Source organism: Meleagris gallopavo, chromosome Z, assembly GCF_905368555.1.
Source record: "Meleagris gallopavo chromosome Z, MGAL_WU_HG_1.1, whole genome shotgun sequence".
Lineage (NCBI taxonomy): Eukaryota > Metazoa > Chordata > Aves > Galliformes > Phasianidae > Meleagris > Meleagris gallopavo.
The window spans coordinates 40,547,363-40,568,549 of NC_139435.1; the positions used below are offsets into that span (position 1 = coordinate 40,547,363).

A 21,187-nucleotide genomic window follows, 5' to 3' on the forward strand; every position below is an offset into this window, starting at 1 on the left:
GTCCAATCCATTATTTTCACCTTACCCATTCCCCCCTAAAAGTAATAACATGCCTGATGTGACATGTATTTGCCTTCTTCTCAAGTGAATTCTTTGTCACTGAGCCACCAACTCAGCTTCACTAATCTTTCCAGTCCTGTGAAATCACAGCTAAATAACAGCCACCACATTATTCACACCTCGCATCCAGGGCTGTTGACTGGGAGTGCCTTGTAGACTACTGAGACATGTAACACAATCTACTTCAATGCTAAGTCGATTTCTACATCAGATGAACACTAAGTTGCTCAGCATCTCCAAGACAGTAATAGCTCTGGTTAGACATTGAGACAGGATTCACAGAAATATTATCAACACAAGCTAGGTAGCGGAGAGGGAAAGAGCAATTAGTAATTCTAGCACAGTGTTCTTGATATTGCTTATTAATTCCATTCCACTAATACAAATGATATGACCTCAGAATTTCTGGGAGAAAACACAGAACAATGATGATTCAGTCACAGAATCCAGGTGTTACTATCCACCTTCATAAAAACCCTCAAACTCACTTCTTCTCGTGTGAACAAAGAAATTTACAGATTTAAGCTTTTTTTTTTATTGATTGCCAGGTTCGACAATTCCCCTTTTTCTATGATCTCCCAAGACTACACAGCAAGTGTCCGCGTTACTTGCTGTCCAAACCCTTCGAAAGGGACATCAGCTTTTCTCTTGGTCTCACTCAGCCACATCTGATGCACAGGAAAAAAAATTGTTTCTGATACTTTTGTGATTCTAAATGCACTGGTTTTGGGGAAATGGCACCTAAAATACTGTTTGTTTCAAAAGAAAAATATAAAAAAAAAAAAAAAAAATCAAACAAATGAGAACTCTCCGCACTAAAATTAGGTCATTCCCCTTGGTTTGTCTTACATACTTTTTCATTTTCACACAAATATCAGGAATCATAGAATAGCACCTCCCTCTAGACCAGGTTGCTCAAAACCCCATCCAGCCTGGCCTTGAATTCTTCCAGAGAGGGAACACCATAGTGCACTAGAAACAACCAAAATCTTCAACTTTACCATTCACCATCACAGAATCACAGAACTGTGGGGACTGGAAAGGATCTCTGAAGATCACAAAGTCCAGCCTCCACTACAGCAGATTCCTTAGCAGGATCCAGATGGGTCTTGTGTATCTACAGAGAAGGAGAATCTACAACCTCTCTGCGCAGCCTGCTCCAGCACTCTGTCACTCTCACAGTGAAGAAGTCCCTCCCTGGAACTTCCTGTGCTACAGTTTCTACTCATTGCCCTTTCTACTATTGCTTGCGTCAAGAGCCTGCCCTCATCGATTTTACTCCTGCGCTCCAGGAGTTTATGAACACTGATGAGAACCCTACTCAGCCTTCTCACCTACAGACTGAATAATCCCTGGTCTCTCAGCCTTTCCTCATACAGGAGGTGCTCCAGGCCCCTCATCATCATTGTCACTCTTCGCTGGAATCTTTCTAGGAGATCCATGTCTTTTTTGAACTGGGGAGTTGAAGTATTTAAGGCTGAACAGTAGGCTCTGAACCAACGTTGACCTACAGATGAACCTCACAACCAAATGCTATACCACACATGCAATGCAATATTTATCTTTTTTGCTATTTTAACATTAATATATATATAGATGCCAATCAATAAAGATCTCCTGTAATACTTTTTGAGCAACACTAACCAGAAGGGACTTTTCTTTATTTACAGGCAAGTTTTCAAGGGAGTAAAACCTTGTGAGCAGTGAGATCAGACAACTTGTTGAGAAGAATGTGGCTAAAGCCCAAATAGATAGAGACACTCCCCTGGCTCCTCCTTGAGCTGCGGCCAGATTTTAGGTGGAATCCAACAGGAAGATAACATGAAACATTCCTGCACTTGACATTATGCAAGCTTGTTTATCCAGCAATAGAAAAACTGGTCCCCATTTTAGCAAGTTCAGAGACCTCATCTACAAGGTCACTACAGTTTATCTTGCATAGTAATGATTAGGTGCATTAGCTTATTCTGTTATATTCTTTTTGTATCCTTTCACCTTGTTTTATTCTTGCTGTACTATTTCACTTATTATTTTATTTCTTTAATATAAGTAAAGATAAACTTATTTAATTTGATGCCTGTGTTCTTTGTGCTGACCTCAACAACTGGCAAAAGAGGAGCCCAGAACTTGACCCAACAGTCCAGACGTGCAAGAGTAGATGGGGAGGCCTCAACCTATTGGCAGTGTTCTTTTTATTGCACCTCAGAATACCACTGGCCTTGCTGGCCATAAGGGCGCACTGCTGGCTATGGATTGCTAGGTCCCTCTTTGCAGAGTTCTTTTCCAGTAGGTCAAATCCTAAACTGATGCATACAGTTATTTCTCCCCAGGTGCAAAACTGTTCTGGTTGAATCTCCTAACATTCCTTTCTGCCCAGCTTTCCAGTCTGTGCAGGTCTCATGGCATGGCAGCATGGCCATCTGGTGCGTCAGCCCCTCCTCCAACCATCAGCAAACGCGCTGAGCATGCACTCTACCCTTTCACCCAGGTCACTGATGAAAATGTTGGACAAGATCAGACTCAGCACTGACCCCTGGGGAACACTCCTAGCTACAAGTCTCCAACTAGACTCTGCCAGTCAGTTAGTTCTCATCATCTGCCTAAAAATGAAAGCGGAAATTAAAAAAAATTAAAAAGTAAATCTTAATACTTCGTATGCTTGGTCACAGAGGTTTTCTTGCATCTTCTTTAAGATTCTGGTACTTAAATCAACACATATTTCAGGATAAAACTTTCTAAGCACTCTGAAAAGTCACTTTAAAATAAAATTGAAGATATTAAATTAAACCCAATGCAGTAACATACATGCCTCACCTGTACAAGAACTTACAGTCAACTGCATTAATTGCGTATTTTCTTCCCTCTTTTATTTCCCATTAATTGCTAGTGGGCATCTAAAAGCCTATTAGACCAAATTCAAGCCTTACACTAAGTTTCTTATAAAGCAAAAAAAAATGCATTATCACAATTGTACAGTCTCTACAAGTCAATTCTGAGCATTTTTTACTACCATTTTCTTAACATCGTATCTGAAAAATTCTCATGTATTTCATCTCACATCTGAAGCTCACAATGTTTAGTTTATGCAACAGCAGTCCTGCTTTAATATTTCAGATATCTTCCCCCTATTCTTTGCCACTGAAACTTGAAGTTTTTGATACATACGTACCTGCCAACATACACATGCTAGCGGAAACCAAAGTGAGTAGCACCGGTCAGCTGGAGCAAAGCAACTGCCACAAAAACAGAGGTGCTGAGAAGTGGCACATGTAAAACATGCCAGATGAAGCCAATGCCTGAAGCCTGCAAAGGCTGAAAAAGCTTTTGTGCTAGAGTCCTGTTATTAAAACTCTTCTAGAGATAATCTGTTTGGTCACTGACGTTGGAAGACATTTTGAGTTTATTAAACCTAAATTCATATACATTAATTGACCAAAATATTTTAACATAGGAATGCTGTTCATGGAAGAATAAATGTAATTAAAAATGTTAAAATATCTTTTAATTTTCTTAAAGTTAAAAAAGAGTCCTTAAAAAAGCCAAATACTTCTGAAATTAACCCTAGTTAATACTATGACTTTCCTGCAAAGTACTCTGAAATTACATTCTCAAGACAGTTCACTAGATCTCTTTATCAAATCAACTGGAAAATCAAAAATGAAAATAGATATGCACAGCTTACTGATATCCTTCAGTTTGCTCTTCTTATATGATATTTAGATTTCTCTCTTTTTTTTTTTTTTGCCAGAAACTCTTTTTCTTAACAAATTTACTTGATATCTTAAGGCCTATTCTTCACTGAGCCCGCTCAGTATTTCAGAAATGTGTTTTATCACAATAAATGAGTTTTAACTATCAGATTTCAAATCATGAGGAGATAAAACAAATCTATAATTTCAATATGTAAATCTGGATCAGTAAGTCTGTAAAATCTTTATAAATATTTACCTCTACATACATTTCCATGCTTTGCTTTGCATTTAAAAATAGGTGCATCCTATCTTCAAGATAAGTGCAAGAAGTGCAGAGCAAACAAAATATTTCGTTGCTATTTACCACACAGAAGAAGCAAGCAGCTGAGCAAAATCATTGTAATTTTTACAATCAAAAAGAAAAATCTAATATGTGAAAGACACAACAAAGAATACAAATTTCAGAGGATAAAACAGTAACAAATAACAGTAAATTAAAAATAGAGAAAAAGCAGATATGAAATAAGAAACAATGTAATGATTTAGAACTTTGTAAATGCAAGGCAGCAAAAAGTTGTGAAGTCAGAGCTCTACTAAAACCTGTTGATGGTTCAGATGATTGAATGTATTTCTTCAGTGTGCTTCCAAAGGACAGTCCTATCACTCACATAAGGGCATGTGACAAGCAGAGCTTAAAACAGAAGCAAATAGGCCTTTGATAGGACAGCATTTCACATACCACAAAGTCTGAAGGTGTTTATGGATCAAAATACTCCTTCCTTTCCAAGACCCTGAAAAAATCTGTTTGAACACAACTTCAAAGAAAAATTAGCTACTGCCTTTTCCTTGTACCCACTGCTATAAATATTTATATTAGAAAACGAAGTCAGCTGATTAGTTTACCCACTGCTGCATTATAACAAAGTGCTGGCTTTCCAACGTGACTAGATAAACTGCAGTATATACTCAGACATTCAAAACAACACACACTAAGCTCCACAAGAGACTGAAGCAGCAAAGCTCTGTGCAGCAGCCTGCCAACTATGTCATGCAGCCTATTACCACTGGCTATAGAAAAACAGGTCTGAAATATGCTGTCTAAAAAGCTGTAAATACCTAAGTCATCTTCCTTTAAAAAAATCAATGATCAAAACAAACACACAACATCATTCAGCAGGTAAAGAACAAATTAAGAAAAACTGCACTTAACTCCTAGAAACTTACCAGACACTCCTAGAAAGTTACCAGCACCCGATATCCATACTTCTCAAGACATGAGGAACTTATCATCATGCTCAGAGTATCACGTTCAAAACTTGCTTGATTTAAGCTGACAGAAATATTGTGAAAGTCAGCTGCTTATCACACAGATAACATAACCCCTTCACAGGCAGAAGGTGAATGGTACGGGGCCAGAAGGGGAGCTGGGAGCAGTAAAAATAGCCAGGAGAAGAAGGACTATCATGGTAGAAACAAAGCACTTCCCTCCACTAAGTCCTGAACAGCAAGTGGAAACACCAGCAATTTTCCTGATTTCTTGGCCATGTCTCAACAGCTCACTGCTATACCTCCAAGGTGCCTGCCAACATCAAACTCAGTGCCTAGTCTTCTAGATCACACTGTCAAATGCAGCTCAGATAGGTCTACAAAGGTAACAAGCACCCGCGCTTGTTATTTCACCAGCTGAGCTATGGGAAACCCGAATGGAGAGGGAAAAATAAAAATAAAAATTAAAAAAAGCAACCAATGGCTCCATGTTGGAGATTTATAAACAGAAACATATTTCCAGCTCTTAAAAGATAAAGATAATTCTGTTCATTAGTAAGCAGAAATAAAATCATGTCACAATCCATAAAATCTCTCAGCAACCATTCACACTCTCAAAAATTTGATTTGTACACTTGGCCTGTTAATTGTAGGTGAAAGTTATAACAGTAATGCCTTCCTGCCAGTACACACAACCCTTCTCCAAAATCATAGGATTTTTTAAACATACAACAAAACTCTTATATCAATTGCTCAATGTATTAAGCTTTTGGGATAACCTTCAGAACTCATCTCCACAGCTATTGCAAAAGAAAGGAAGCACTCTCGTCCACAATTTTCAGCCTGTGTAGAGCTGTTACAAAACTATCCACACATCAGTCATGTTGAATTGTCCCTGTATCCAGGACACACACTGAACAGCTCATAATCTCCTTGATGCTTAGCCCAGGATATCAGACAGTAAAGCTGAGCATAGCAGCAGGGCTTGAAAACAGGCCCAGAAACACACTGCCATTACAAATCCTTCCTAAGCGCTATCACAAGCAGCTGCCTTGCTTGGCACTCACACACTCGTTCCAAGAAGCCTGACTTCCTCTCTAAGTTCCTTAAGGAGTTTAAATGCTTCAGTTATGCAGTCATTACTCCAGAGCATGAGTTGAATAGCACTCAGCTCCTTCAAGCAATAGCAATCCATATCATAGGGGCAACCCCTAAAGAGCAAGGGGCTCACAGATAGTGGAAATATGAGAAAACTTTCAACTTACGCGCGTCAAGAGGAGAAGAGGAGATGTCCGCCAGACACCTTCAGCAGAATACAACCATGCCCAGAACCTGCCTCCCATCATGAGCAATCGTAAGACATGCTGCTGACAACTTGTTGGGCAAGTGCAAGCTGAACATCTTCTCTAGGCTGAAACCCAAACACAGAGTGAAACAGCAAGCTGCTCTACCAGCTTCAACCCTCCCTGAGGCCTCCATGCTCTAGTTGGAGCCTTTTATGCTTAATTTTTGAAAGCTGCTTTCTGAAGGGGTAAACTAACTGCAACAAAAATCAGTCAAATGCTTCTACCAAGACAACAGTGTATTTTTCTTTGTCCATAAACCAGACCGTGTGGAAGACAAATTTAAATACCTCAAATCGGACAACCTCAGCACGAGCACTGCCCCCTGTGGTGGGGTGCCGCTTCACACAAACACCCACACTGAGTACTCATTCTGCCATCCTCCCCTTGCTTTTTGGAAGAATAAAAATAAGGCTAAAAAAAAAAAAAAAAGTTCTTAACTTATGCTGGCATAAAAATAAACTCACAACAGTGAGCTAAGACACAAGAAATGAAGCGTTTTATGTGACAAAATGCCCTTGATGTTACACAGCAAGGTCTCCAGAAAAGGAGACTGCCTTGCTGCTCCACCACTGACCCAAACAGCAAAAGGAGAAGCCAGCGCAGACCCGCACTTGCTCACGAGCAGATGCTAAGGTGCTGCGTCCAGCTGCACCCCCCTCAGGACCTCCCGACGGACAGATTAGTGTCTGTGCTGTCACCGTGCGGCAGTGACACGCAGCGCTGCGCTTCCAGCCTCAGCAGCAAGCGGCCCTCCATGCAGCATAGCGCAGCGCGCACGCCGCCGATCTATCGGAGCATTGCTGCTGGGAAACACTCCTACCTGGTAGCTGGCTTCCTCGAAACGGATGCATAAACACACAAAGCCTGAGCTAAAACAAGCCTATCTAAAAATTTCAGAGTGTTTTTGCTTCACAAGGGTACGCAGAATCTCACCTCTGCCCCAAGGCACGACGCGGACAGCTGGCGGTGACAGGTTCACTCTGTCTGGTGACAGGACACTCAGGACACGTCTGAAACAACAGCCGGCACCGAGCAAAAACACCGCTTCCCCACCGCAACGCGCTGCTCACTGCTTAGCTTGTCTCCGAAGCGCTCGCAACGACACCTGCAGCATACAGCTATGCCAAATTCCCACGAGCGGTAAAGAGAAGCGAAGCAGCGCACGAAGGAAGAAGCAGCCGCGGCCCCGCGCCGTGCCCACGCCGGCTCGCGCAGCACTGACCGGGCCGGGCCCCGCCGCACCCGCACTGCCCGCCGCCCCGGGCAGGCCAACGGAGCTGTGCGGAGGGAGACGAGCACGACGCCTACCGCGGAGCCAGACGGTTTCCGCAGGCGGATGCAGGCAGCGCGCATCGCTGGATTCCAGGCGCCGCAGGGCCAGGCGGGCCCCGCAGCCCCATTCTGCTTCTGCATCTGCCGCGGCCGTGGCCTCGGCCTCTCCCCGCAGCGCGCGCTGCCCCGCCCGGCCCCGCCCTGCCCCCGCTGTCCGCCTCACCTTGTCCGTGGCGGGACGCGGGCGAGGCGGCAAAGCGTGCCCCTCACCCCGCGGCGCTGAGGCGGGGGCGCCAGGCCGCGCCCCGCCGGTCTCATCCGCGCGGCGGCAGGAACCTGCCGGCACACAGCGCGTCAAGGAACCGCCTGCCGCGCCCCCCGGCCCTGCGCAGGCGCCCCGCGCCCCGGCGGGGGGGACCGGTGCCGGCCTGCGTGGAAGGGCTCCCTCCGCCTGTCACGGCGAGATCTTCCCCACCTGCTGTGCTGCTGCCGCGGGCCCTCCCTGCAGGCTCCGGGACACTGCAGTCGCAACGGGCTGGTGGGAGAGGGAGCGGCCGCCTCAGGCGGTTGCACGAACCGGGAGGCGTGTGAGAATCATATGGCTGCAGATCAGTGGGACGAGTCGCGTGAATTAGCCTCGCCCGTGGCGGTCCTGTAGTGTCACACAGTCCTCTGTCACACGAGCTGTCCCTGCCCAGGCCCGCGGTCACTGTCACACCCCTTTTTTCGTCGGAGGTAAATGCTTGCAGCTGCAGGTGGTACAGAGATCCCTGCTACCCAGCGTGCTGAGGAAGCACCAAAGACTCAGGTTGGGGATTTGTAACAGCCCAAAACAAAGAAACAGCCGAACCATTAGATTTTATAGCAAATTAATCTCTGTGGTACACAGTTCTGAGCCACTCAGCTCACTGATGACTTCTAGACGTGAGCAATATAGCTCCTTGACACACTCCCATCTGTAACAACCAACAAATAACATTTCATGAAGTTCCTCAATCGGAGAAAGGACATGTGCAAGAATAATGATGATCTAGAAGACTCACAAAGGAGAAGCAGCCTTTTAGTTAAGGCTGATAAATCAAAATCCATTCCAAATCTCTCATACACTAGTAATCATAGGAAATAGTTCCGTCGTGGGGATAATCTCTAATAGAAATACACAACGCCTGTTTCCCAATAACATTTTGTAACTACAGAGTTACCTATCCTGCTTCTCATACAGCACAATGTAGATTCTAAATTGCACACATTTTTATGCATATGCCTTTCAAAATGCATATGCCTTATCCATCTGGCTAAAGTAGCTACAACCACTGCCTTATGTGCTGTGGTTTATTCTAACCCCAAGGACTGGACTAAAGATTTTCAATACTTTTTCACTAACAAACAGCTATGCATTTTGGGTGACAGTTTGTCACCTCTTCCTTGGGGCTGGATCCACCTGAACAACAGTTCACGATAACTACTTGTTAATGCTTTCGTTTTGGTATGGTGTTATGGTATTAGATAAATTGTGCTTACCATCCGTGCAGCAATCCACACATGATCTGTGTAGAGAGGATATATATCTTTACCTTCTGAACATGGAACAAAACTGCGTTAGTGACAAGTCAGTGGAAACTCGATAGTTGGGACCAGGGGGCCACATCTGTACACTTGTGATAGAGTAAAGATAGATACCAGCCCTCCCATGTGGTTCTGGTGAAATACAGTGTTTGCCTGACTGTTAGTTTCAGCCAATTTCTGCCCATCTGATCAGGGAAGTCAGCTTCTACTTTGATGGAGTTAATTTAAGTTTAAAGTGATATAACAGATTCTTAACTCCATCATCATGTCATTTATGCATAAATATTAATTACGCTTTCTGAATTCCCCTTCCCACCATATTAAAATAAATGGATAGCAGTAGTTAAGACATATAACCAGATATCCCTGACTTTACTTACTTGATCTTTATCCAGTAAATACTTAAACATTAATCATACTTCCTAGACCTCGTGAACAATCAGAAAACACACAGGTTTGAATGGAGCTTTGTCCCTCCCCTACCTAACACATTCTTCAGTCACCTATCTTGAATAAGTAGAACCCAGAGAATCAGAATGCAGGAATTTATGAGCATATTGGCACTAGGCAGGAATAGTCTTACTTGTTGCAAAACAGCTATCATATTTGACAGCTGTTAAGAAAACAGAAAACAATGCAGCTGAAAGTTTTCTGTGGAGTTCTATTCATAGAATGATTTTAAACTCTCTCTAAAGCAATGTCGGGCATTAGAAGATGTAGAATAAACTCAAGTATGACTCAGTCAAAGACAGAAATAGTATCAGGCAGGCACTGGCAAATAAAAAGCAAATATGAAGAATATAAATAAAAATCTCTTTTTTTTTTCTTTTTTTTTTTTTTAATCTGATCAAAGAGACAGTTAAGTTTGTTCAGAAAATAATATTATTAAATACCTTCATGTGTGTCCTGGCAGATGACTAAAACAAATCAGCTAAAAACATGAGAATCCTCTGCTGGAGAAAGAACACATAACATTAAGTCAAATTTTCTGTTTGTTCTCTAACTTTTATGTGTTTTTTTTTCTAGCAGAGCATCTGTTTGTGGGAGTTGAAGCTCATTAATGAACATAGATTTATTATTTTTTTCTTTTGCAGATAAAGTGAGTCCACATTTAGGACTTATTTCTACAGAAAACAAGTTTGCCTTTAGAACAAATGCACAACCACAGTAACAGACCAATATTGTTCTTAATTGTGTAAGAATTTTCACCAGTTCTGATGGAATTTAGTTACATGAGACTGCAAGAACTTGCCCTAGTTTTGTTTTCAAACACATTCCAGTGAAAAGTGATGGTTTGAATCCTTTGTAAATATATACTTGGAAAATCACACTTAGAACACAATTCTAAACATTTATTAGATACTATCAAAACAATATAACAGTTTATTATTTATTTCATTTCACAGAATTTTCAACATTCCAGATGAAATCTTTACTGTAAACAAATAACTTTTTATTTAGCCAGAGGAAAACATAAATCTGTGGTGTTTTGCAAATAAGATGATGACAAATTGTATTACTGCCATTAAGCAAAAGCTGGATAAACCCAAGCACTCCCTTCTGAAAATAAAGCTACAGCAAAACAGCCTTGCAGTTACTGGTTCCATAGTGGTTCCATACAAGACTAAGCCTCTGATTTTGCTGTTTAAACAAAATATTGTCACAGGAACATACTTTTTAATAGAACAATCCAAGTACTTAAAAAAGAAAAAAAGTAACAAACATGTCTCAATCTGAACTCAATGTGGAAAAACAAGTCCCTAAGAGAGTCTACATCCAGCAATACAAATTAAAAAAGAGAGAGAGAGAGAGAGAGAGAGAGAGAGTAGTTTGTATGTTTACAGAAATCATATTGCATTGATTTACTATTTTTGGCAAGGTAATAAAAGCAGTGATTCCAGCAACACTTTCTGAAGGTTATGCAAAGGCAAAAGATGCAAACAAAGACTGCCACCCCCAGCTGCACACTTATTATCTCCATTATCTCAACATCTACCAATACATACACAGCATCAAGTCTTACAAAATCAGCATACGTAGCTGAAATAATCACAGGTAATTTTTAAAGTTAATAACTCTCCCCTATGGAAGCAGGAAGAACAAGGAGGATAAGAAAAAGTTCTTCAAAATACTCTTAATGATAACAATATGTAAGCATTGTTTGATTCTACCCCTTCTCATCCTCAGTATCCCTATCACCTAGTTACTCCCTCATTTACTAGTAAATCTTTATCTGTACTAGTTCAGTCTGCCTTGCCTGAATCTATGCCCCTATATACTGAATAAATCCAGTCAGTTCCAGATGATAAACAGCTAGCAGCTCTCCTCAGCTGTGAAAAATAATCACTCCCTTATTTGAGAGTCAATTCTTATCTCTGAATACACACTGGAGAATTTGTTTTTGTTCCTTTATCTCTTAGATACGTAATTCCTCTCTAAACATTAGAATACTTGGTACTTTTCTAACATAGCATCTGTTCTTTTTCACATTTGAGAAGATCTTTTGTGCTCTGCTATGTATCTGTTTCAACATACACAAAAGCAATTCAGTTCAACCTCACATCTGTGTCTCATTGAGATATTTTTGCTTTTATAACACTAGAAATCACCCATCAATATTCTTTGCACAGACTAATTCCAAAAGTATAGATTTATAGCCTATGGATACTTTCATCTAGGTGTCCAGGGGAAGGGTGTTTTGGGTGCAGTGGGGTAGTTGAACCTTGTAGGCAGCTCAGCACTACACAGTTGTTCCCTCATCTCCAGTCCCACAGCATGATGGGTGAGAGAATCAGAAAAAGGTAGAGCTTGTGGGCTGAGATAAAGATGGTTTAATTGGACAAAGAAAAAGGGAAATGATAATAAATATATGCATATATACAAAATAAGTAATACACAGCCAGGTTACTGATGCTAGCCAGGCCCTGAGCAGCGGCAGCCCTCCCAGCTAAGTCCCCCAGATTTATTGTTCAGCATGATGCCATTCAGGTACAGGACATCCCTTTGGTCAGTTTGGGTCAGCTGTTCCAGTTCAGTTCCATCCCAGCTGTTTCTGCACACCCAGTTTCCCTCTGGCAAGGGCAGTGTGAGAAGATGAAAAGTCCTTGACTTAGCATAAGCACTGCTCAATAACAACTAAAGCATCAGAGCAACATTGTTTTTTTCTCATAAATCCAAAACACAGCACCATACCAGCCAGAAGACACCAGCTGAAAACAGGACAGATAGGAAAAAATTTCAAAGGTGATGCACCATGCTTGTACTAAGTCAGACACTTACTTCACATATCTACTGATAAACAAATTATAGTTTTACATACAAGACATTAAAGACAACAACAAAAGAAAACAAAGAAATAAGAGGAAGAAGTTACTCTCCTGTGTTACAGTCAAACAAGAGCTTCCATTTTCAGTTTGGTTTTTTTGTTGTTGTTGTTGTTTGTTTGTTTGTTAGAGGGGAAAGAATTTATGAACATCATTCAGTTCAACTAATTTCTGCACTCAGGGCAGTATTTTACTATCCTTTCATATCCTGTTTGTTATCATAGATATTTTTATCAATGTGAGTGCCCTAGAATTTGATAGCTGACAAGTATCACAAATTTGCAAACTGGGGGCAGTTGGTTTTGTTGTTTTTAAACAGGCCACTAATCAGTAAGAGCCTGTGGTAAATTCTTCCGTATACAAGCATATTAAAAAAAAGTAAGTAAGAAATAAAATAGACTGCAGCCCAGCTGAAGTTCAACTTCTTCACACATGTATGCTTTCACACATCTCCATTTTCCCCCTCTGCCTGCATGAATTATTTCCGTTGGCAAGACACAAAGAAATTCCAGGTTCTTGAAAAATTTCAGCTGTCCTTTGAGCAAAGTAAAATGTGAGGAATAGCCTTGAATAAAGATGATGAGATACTTCCTTCTTTGGAAAATGCTAACTGAAAATAGCTTTTTGCAGCAGGTAATCTCTTGCTATGATGGACTTAAGATGATACTTGAAGGAAGGGAGAATACTCTGTCGACTCTCAAAAATGATAAACAAATGTATATTTTAAATACACACATGATTCCTAGAGCAAACAAAGGAAACTTATCTCTTAAATGTTTCCATTTATTTAGCATGTTTTAGTAACAACCTCCAGAGTATGAGAATGTGTTATAAATAGAGAAGACTTAGAGGTAAGTTACGTTTGTCTATTTAACTCAATTGACTTCTGGGATATAGAACTTCAAAGGCTGCAGGAGCTCTCTCTGCAAATCAAAATTTCTGTTACAGGATGTTTTTGATTTGTTTCTTCATGCTGAATAGTACAAAACAAGTCTGCTCATATCTTCTTGTCAGTATGCTTAAAAAAATCACGTTTTAATATGAGTTGCTATAGTGTAAAAATAGCCTCTGTATTACAAACTCATACAAAATACATCAGTAGTTTCAGAATTAATATCATTTTGGAAAGAAAAAAAGAGCAGGCAGTCAACTGACTACACTCTAAATCAGTGCATAGTTAGCTGAAGTTTCCTTAAACAAAGCAGCCTATTTACATCTAGTATACGGTGATGTCTTCTTACTGTATCACAGGAACAAAGGTACTCCTTAATTAATGCTTAAGCAAGTTCCTCATAATCCTTACATTTAATCGAGTTCTACTCTGACAAGAAGTGGGAACACCTGTTCTGGCTTTAGTCATGAATGTAGATGCAGGTTGCCTTTCCCTCTCATCCTCTCCCAATTCTATTTTGCTTAGTATTGACTATCTTGTGGATCTTAACATCTAAACAGAAAGATATTTTTGTATTAAACAGCAAAGCATTTTAAGTATTAGTACCTAGTAAAGCAAGTCTGCATGGAAACTAAAAATAAATAAAAAGCTTTTATTTCTTTGGATGTCCCATGCAAGTACCACCTAGATCAGTCTGCTCTGCTCTACCAATGCACTTCATTGTACCATAGGAAAATAACATGCTTCAATTATGTTCATAGAAAGCACCTCAGCTTACTGATTACAGGAGTGAACACAAAGTAACTTTTTAAACTGTTATGGGCATTTCACACAAACAACCAACCTTCTCATCTTTCACTCCTGGTAATTTTCTTGCGAAGAGAAAGCACTTAAAGTCAGTTACCATACATCCACTGGTCTACTGAGAACTGGAATGAGGTCACCACAAACATGTCACAAAAGCCAGGTCATAATTCTTACTGTTCAGCCTGTTCGGAAACATAGATAAGCATGTGCTAATGGAAGTGTAGGTAACAAACTTCAAAAGTAATACCCTTTTGGAAATTAATTTACATTAAATACTGCGGGTTTTAAAAATAATTCATACCTATATAATAATCATGTCTGCAACAATAATCAGAGAAGTTCTTTTATCTTGAAACGTGTACATAGAATTCAGCTCTCTTTCTACAGAGTTCTGGTTCAGGCACCATATTTCTTGCTACAGGGAAGTAGATGTAACTAGTTCTAATTTATAGATGCTTAGCTGCCAGCTATCTGGTTTAGCATCAAAGATCTGTTCTTTGCAATCATAACATGACTGATACAGGGCATCTATCACACAGGGCAGGGCATCCTCCCAGAACACAGAACCGCAGTGTGGAACGATCCCCTGAGACATCCCTGAAACCACTGAATCCAAAAGGATAGCTCTTTCTGACATAGCAGGTGCTATCAGAGGTCTGACAGTTGGCACAGATTTTTCTCCTTTTGCCTCGCTCCACATACAGTTGCACTGTGCATGGAGGGTGTTGAATAGGAAGAGTGAATTGCAAAGTCAGGTTTTCCATTTTAAATGGAAAATGTAACTTCTTCACATGCACTGGAGCAGAAGGCTCTAGGCTTAAGTAAGCTCTTTTTGTTTATCAGAGCACGTTAAGAGCTGATTTCTATAACTGTGATCTTTGTCTTAGGCACGGGAAACATTCAGTCTTTGCAATTAAAGATCAAATTCGCAGTAAACGGCTCTGAAACTGTAGGTCCCTCAGATACGTCAGCTCGTTTCCCTCACAGGACGAGATAACCAACACTGCCCGCAGAAGGAGTTATACAACGCCTGATGACAGCAAAACCGCGGAGACAGAACCGGTGCCCCGCCAGCAGGGCTCTCGCTCTGCTTTCCTCTTCCAAACCGGGCCACATAGCCTCACCCAGAGCACCCCGGAACGACCACTGCTCGCTTGCACTCAGCTAGCCCCGGCCAGCCCCTCACCGAGAGCAGGCGGCAGTGCAGGCAGCGCCAGCCCGGCGGCCCTCCTCGCGATGTGCCCCCGCCGCCGGTAGCTAGGGCGCGCGCACGCGCTGTGGAAAGGAGAAGGGAGGGGCGCGCGCATGCGTTCCGTCACCCAGGCCGGGTATCGAGGCAAGAGGCGCCGAGCGGGTACGCTGGCTGGGGGTGGCGGGAGGCGTAGTGCAAGGCCGCGGTCGCACTCCTCGCTCTGCGCCAGGGTGAGGGCGGCACGATCGCCTCCCGACGCGCCCCGCCGGGATGAGTCCCGCCAAGGCACGGGCCCTGCAGCCGGCGGGGGCGGCGAAGGCAACGCTCGGCGTGCGCGGTGCGGGGAGGCCTGTCCGGCTGCGCGGTCGGGTGCCTCGAGGACTGCGAGAGGTCCGGCGTTAGCGGCCTTAACGCCATCTCGATCTCTCGTTCGGTGTCTGCAGGTGTCTTCTCGTTCCGACTCGCACAGCCCGGCGGTTTGCGGCCTCGTGAGAGCCGGCGAGGTACTGACCCGAGTAGGTCGGGGGGGCCCATCCTGAACGCTTCTCGGAAGCCTTGCTGTCGCCGCCGCTGTTAGTCGCCGGCACCCGGGAGGTCTGCTGTTACGGAGGCCTTTGTCGGAAGCTTCTGCTTCCGTCGGGCGGCGCCCGTCGGGGCTCCCTGACGGCTGTGCCGACATCCTTCCCACAGCAGGGGAGGACTGGGTACCGCGTGGGGGAAGCAGCGTGCGCGCAGTGCTCCTCGGGGTGCCTTGCGGGTGGGAGCGCGGCACCAGCTCGGAGCAGTTGGTCACTGCTGTTCCAAAATTACGTTTTAGTCTGAGGTTGCTTAACACTCTAGTGGTGGTCTTGGTATTAGAAATGCCCACGAATATGTTTTGAGGCATAGCAGCACCTTCTGCGTTGCAGCAGGAGGATATTTGTGTTCCTAGCAGTGTAACACACCAGAAGGTAAAAGTGTGTTGTCTGCATCCTCTCTAAGGGAGGTTCTTCTCATGTCTCTTATTTTCAGTACAAACTTTGTTATAGCTCTGTGCTGACAAACTTTTGGTGTTCTTAGCTTTTGAAGGTTTGTAGCCTATAAACAAGTGGTAGGAAAACTGAATACCTTTCAAACTGATATGTAACAGTAGCCATTTAAATGAAATTAGGTTAGTCTCTCTGTCTTCCCATATTATTGCGGAATAAAAAATAACTTCCTTGAACAACTTTCTGTGATTTCTGCCTAATCTGTAGTGTGTTTGATACAGTTTTAAAGGAGCACTATCATGGTTATGAAAGCTTCGGTAGAAGATGATGATTCGGGATGGGAGCTTGGTATACCTGACAAGATGGAAAAGAGTAATACAGACTGGGTAGATATAACCCAGGATTTTGAAGAAGCTTGTAGAGGTGAGTTGTAGTGCTCGTGTTGTGTGAAAAATTTGAATCCTTGGAGAACGGAGTATAGTTTTTTGTTTCAGTAAGTAGTTTGATCTACATTCAAGCTCCAAACAAAGAGACCACAATGATTTTGTGTTTTCCTATGTTTAACACTCTACAAGGCTGGAAATATGAGAAGAACCTTATCTTCTTCTCAGTTGCATAAATATAGATTTGTGTTGTGCTCTGTGTTGTTCTATGCGTTTTTGCATGTTTTTTGTTGTTTGTTTATTTGTTTTTTTTTGCTAAGTTCTTTCTATGTCCTACTGAGTGGAAAGCTCATTTCTCTATGCAGAATCAATGCTGTTCTCTCTGTAAATTTTGAATCTACAGGATCTGATTATTTGTTTATTTATTTGGTCAGTGTATCATTTTTTGTCTGAACTAAGGCTCAACTTCAGAAGGGATGTAGTACACCCCAGTCACATAGAAAGAATTGCTTTCATTTAAACGAAGTCTTTATTGCTATTAGCTATTGGTTTGCTGCGATGACAAATTTATACATTTTTTAATTGATTTTATGATGACCTTATGAAAAATAAAAGTAAAACTGTAGCTTATGAGACACAATAATTTACACAATCATTGACATAATTTTCTTATACCACTAAATAGTTCCCTTTTATTAATAATGTATGGTTTGTATGCCAGTCAGGTGTATCTGAAGGCTTTGCTAAAAAATAATGAGGAAAACCAAGCCTTTCAGTTAACAGCTCCTCTGGAAAATCAGACATCTGCCTAAAGGAGCATGGAAAACTACTGTCCTGTGTTTCACGCTATTCAGATTTTTAAAGTTTGGTGATTCAGGTGCTGGGTCAGAGAGGAGGATTAGGTATGATTCGGAAGAACGATTTTTAGCCTTATGGTTGTAAAAGTGCTAAATGAAAGCAAGTAAAGGTAGAGTAGAAGGGCCTGGTTTGATTCTCACACTTTATTCTCTTTTAGACTATACAGTTTTAAAATAATACAGTTATACTGGAAAAGTTGCATTAAAATTATGATTGTAATTATTTATTGTGTTCTGTTCCTTCATAGAACTAAAGTTAGGAGAACTGCTTCATGACAAACTGTAAGTATGCTTTTTGAATAGTTCTGTTTTTTTAAATATTAATGCTTAATAATGATCAAGACATGCAGTATCAGCTAAGTTATTTAAATTTTTACTTTAACTAAAGTAGTTGAAATACTAGGAGTATTATTAATCCTCATGAACATGTATGTGATGTGTTTGTATGAAGGCTGAACATTTCTCTTTTTGCCAGTATAGTCATAGAACGCCTTAGGTTGGAAGGGACCTCAAGAATTGTCAAGTTTCATCCCCCCTACCTCAGCCAGAGTTACCAGCCACTAGATGAAATACTAGATCAGGATTCCTAGACCTGGGAAACCAACCTGGTCTTGAATACCTCCAGGGATGGACAATCCACAGCCTCTCTGGAGAGCATGTTCCAGCACCTCACCATTCTCTCAGTAAAAAAATTTCCTGACATCTTATCTAAATCTTCTCTCCTTTAGTTTAAAACCATTCCCCCTTGACCTGTCACTTGTCCTCATGTAAAAAGTTGATTTCCCTCCTTGTTATAAACTCCTTTAAAATATTGGAAGGCCATAATGAGGTCTCCCCTCATCTTTCTCTGTTCCAGGCTGAACAAGCTCAGTTTCTCCAGCCTGTCTTCATAGAAGTTCTCCAGCCCCCTGATTATCTTTGTGGCCCTGCTCTGGACCCTCTCCAAAAGCCCCACGTTTTTCCTGTGTTGGGGGTCCCAGACATGGAGGCCTCATGATGGCAGAATAGAGGGGACAGTTGCCTCTCCTTCTGATGGAGTCTAAGATACCATTGGTCTTCTGAGCTGCAAGCACGCATTGCTGGCTCATGTTAAGTTTTTTATCAGCCAAGCCTTAAGTCCTTCTCAGCAGGACTGCTTTTCTCCCAGTTTGTATACATGCCTGGATTACCTCAACCCAAGAGCAAAACCTTGCACTTTGCTTCCTTGAACCTCATGAGGTTCACAAGGGCCCACCTTTCAAGTTTATCATGGTCCCTTTGGATGGCATCCCTTCCTTCTGGTATATCAACCACACCAATCAGCTTGGTGTCATCAGCAACTTGCTGAGGATGCACTCAGTTCCATCATCTGTATAATTGTTCAAGATGTTAAAAGAGTACCAGATTCTAGATGTACCCCAGGGGACACCACCACCGGTCTCGACCTGGACAGAGAGCCATTGGCTACAATCCTTGACCTTTCAACCAATTCTTTATTCACTGAATGGTCCACCCATCAAATCTTTATCACTCCAATTTAGAGATAAGGGTGTGGCGGCCTTGCAGAAGTCAAGGTAGATGTTCCTTTGGTCCACTAATGCCATCACTCCATTATAGAAGGCCACCAGATTGGTCAGGCACGGACCTTCCCTTGGTGAAACCATGCTTGCTGTCTCAGGTCACCCATTTGTTTCTCAAATGCCTTAACATGTCTTCTAGGAAGACCTGTTCTATGGTCTTCCCCATCACAGAGGTGAGGCTCACCAGCCTGTGGTTCCCCGAATCCTCCTTACTCACTTTCTTGCAAATGAGAGTGATGTTTACCTTTTTCTAGTCACTGGGGACTTTGCCTGACAGCCATGACTTTTCAAATGTGATAATACTACATTTTCACTTAATAGATGTAATGCTAACATTAGAAGTTATTGTCATTAACGCTGGAACTAATAAACCTACTGAACTATTTTACATGGACATACCTTCATGCAAAAAGACCAGAAAAAGTTTGAAGTTTTTAAATTAATTTACCTCAGATGCCATTAGCATGCTTAGGTAAGCATGCTATGTGCTTTAGAGTAATTCTAAAATGCCATCCCAAAGTGGAAACTGGGAGCGCTACACATGAAGAAAAAAATATACTTCAGCGAAAAGTATGTGCTAGGATCTTGCTGGATTTTTTAAGGAACGAAGTGAGATTAAAATATTTTAAAGAAAATGTGTATTATTAAGATATGTAAGTCTCTTCATTTAAAGAATGAAAAGAGTTCTTGCTGAAGACCAATAATTCTGAAGACAGGAAGGAGCATTCTATTTAAAGGCTTAGAATTATGATCAGGGATGTCACCACAGTAGAATCAGAGCACAAGGCGAAGTTTTATACATAAATGCCTTTCAAAATTAGAATGCACAATAACTCAACACACAATAAGCCTTTTTCTACACTTGCATAGGATTGAAAATGGGATATTTAGTTAAGGAGTGTTCTTCAGTTCCTCTGCTCAATAAATACTAAGCAATTTCTTTTACTTTTAAGTGTGTCTTTTCTGACATAACTGTTAAACAGTCCTCAAACTCATGAAAACCATACTCTCTCAAGATCAATCATAGTGTCCATGTAGCTTATTGTCAGCAGTTAGAAATCAGTGTACTCAGTTTGTCATCATATGTTCTTTTAGTCTGGTTTGTTAAGACTGTTTGATTTATAAAGAATCAAATTTGGAACATAATTATTTTGGTCTCCTTAGTTTTGGTCTTTTTGAAGCAATGTCTGCCATTGAAATGATGGATCCCAAGATGGATGCTGGTATGATTGGAAACCAAGTTAATAGAAAAGTTCTGAACTTTGAGCAAGCTATTAAGGTTTGTGTTTCCTGTTTTTGCTTTCTCAGTGGCTGTAAAATAACAATATGAGGAGCTTGTGGCGCTTGTCTTTTTTTGTTCTTTATATTACTACAGCGATACTAACTTTTCCTGTGAAAATTACTGTAAAATTGTTAAATATTAATGCCTCAAATAAATACATTTTGGAAATAGTTTTGCAAGTCATCTTGCATATCTTTTGTCTTTTATTTGAAAATAGCTAAAGGAAAGTCAGCTTCTGTACTCTTTTTTGTGATTGTTGGTTCAGTTCATTAACATGAACAGAAGCTGTCACATTTAACAGTATTCACAGTGATGATTAACTTCTGATGCATGGCCAACATTTATGAAAGTATGCTGAAAGACTGTTACTTGGGAAGAAATAATGCACTTGTAGAGGATATATACTTTTTTTTTTTTACCCAAGTGTTTTGAATGGACTAAGGGAGAAAAATGTGTGAAATTGCATGCGTTGAACAAATAAAGAAACAGGGTCTCTGCTTTCTTGATCCTTCAAGGCAGTAAAATTCTGTGCAAGTATCCACAATGAAAAAAGCAGCTTTCAGAGAAGAAGTCCTGCATAATATTCCTTGTTCAGTCATTATTGTGACTTTGCATACTGTTTGTGTTTTTAAGTAATTGGCTTTAAGCTTTTATTGGATAGTTACAGATCAAAAGTTTTATTTTACTGCTTTCTTTGAAGAGCTCTGCGTTTGGTGGAAGTT

At 41.3% G+C, this 21,187-nt stretch overlaps 3 protein-coding genes across 12 annotated transcripts in view; 1 reads left to right on the top strand and 2 right to left on the bottom strand.

Annotated features, from left to right (window-relative positions):
- The window catches only part of AGTPBP1 (ATP/GTP binding carboxypeptidase 1), a 58,644-nt gene extending 50,411 nt beyond the window's left edge, over positions 1 to 8,233 (bottom strand). For 2 of the 8 annotated variants that reach the window (XM_085214448.1, XM_085214446.1), the window contains exons 1-2: positions 7,860 to 8,026; positions 6,284 to 7,469 (exon numbers count right to left, since the gene is read on the bottom strand). Coding sequence is in view for 1 of the 8 variants with exons in the window: in XM_085214452.1 (XP_085070578.1) it covers positions 7,607 to 7,777 (171 nt within the window). In the remaining 7 variants the exon portion in view is untranslated. Of the gene's footprint in view, positions 1 to 4,976; positions 4,996 to 6,283; positions 7,470 to 7,606; positions 7,817 to 7,859; positions 8,027 to 8,111 lie in introns of those variants that run through there. The other 6 variants (XM_085214439.1, XM_085214438.1, XM_085214442.1 and 3 more) reach the window with 6 other exon arrangements.
- Positions 8,234 to 10,251: 2,018 nt separating this feature from the next.
- On the bottom strand, positions 10,252 to 16,302 carry LOC146542222 (uncharacterized). Its single transcript, XM_085214069.1, has 3 exons — positions 15,411 to 16,302; positions 14,262 to 14,406; positions 10,252 to 12,411 (listed from the first exon to the last, which is right to left on the bottom strand). The coding sequence occupies exons 1-2, from the start codon at positions 16,300 to 16,302 to the stop codon at positions 14,402 to 14,404; spliced, it is 897 nt and encodes a 298-aa protein (XP_085070195.1). The 3' UTR covers positions 10,252 to 12,411; positions 14,262 to 14,401.
- NAA35 (N-alpha-acetyltransferase 35, NatC auxiliary subunit) overlaps positions 15,481 to 21,187 on the top strand; it is a 28,204-nt gene continuing 22,497 nt past the window's right edge. Inside the window, exons 1-5 of one of the 3 annotated variants that reach the window (XM_085214453.1) lie at positions 15,481 to 15,578; positions 15,860 to 15,919; positions 16,666 to 16,807; positions 17,873 to 17,906; positions 20,348 to 20,462. In XM_085214453.1, the coding sequence (XP_085070579.1) occupies positions 16,684 to 16,807; positions 17,873 to 17,906; positions 20,348 to 20,462 (273 nt within the window). In that variant the 5' untranslated portion in view covers positions 15,481 to 15,578; positions 15,860 to 15,919; positions 16,666 to 16,683. The other 2 variants (XM_085214454.1, XM_019610544.2) reach the window with 2 other exon arrangements.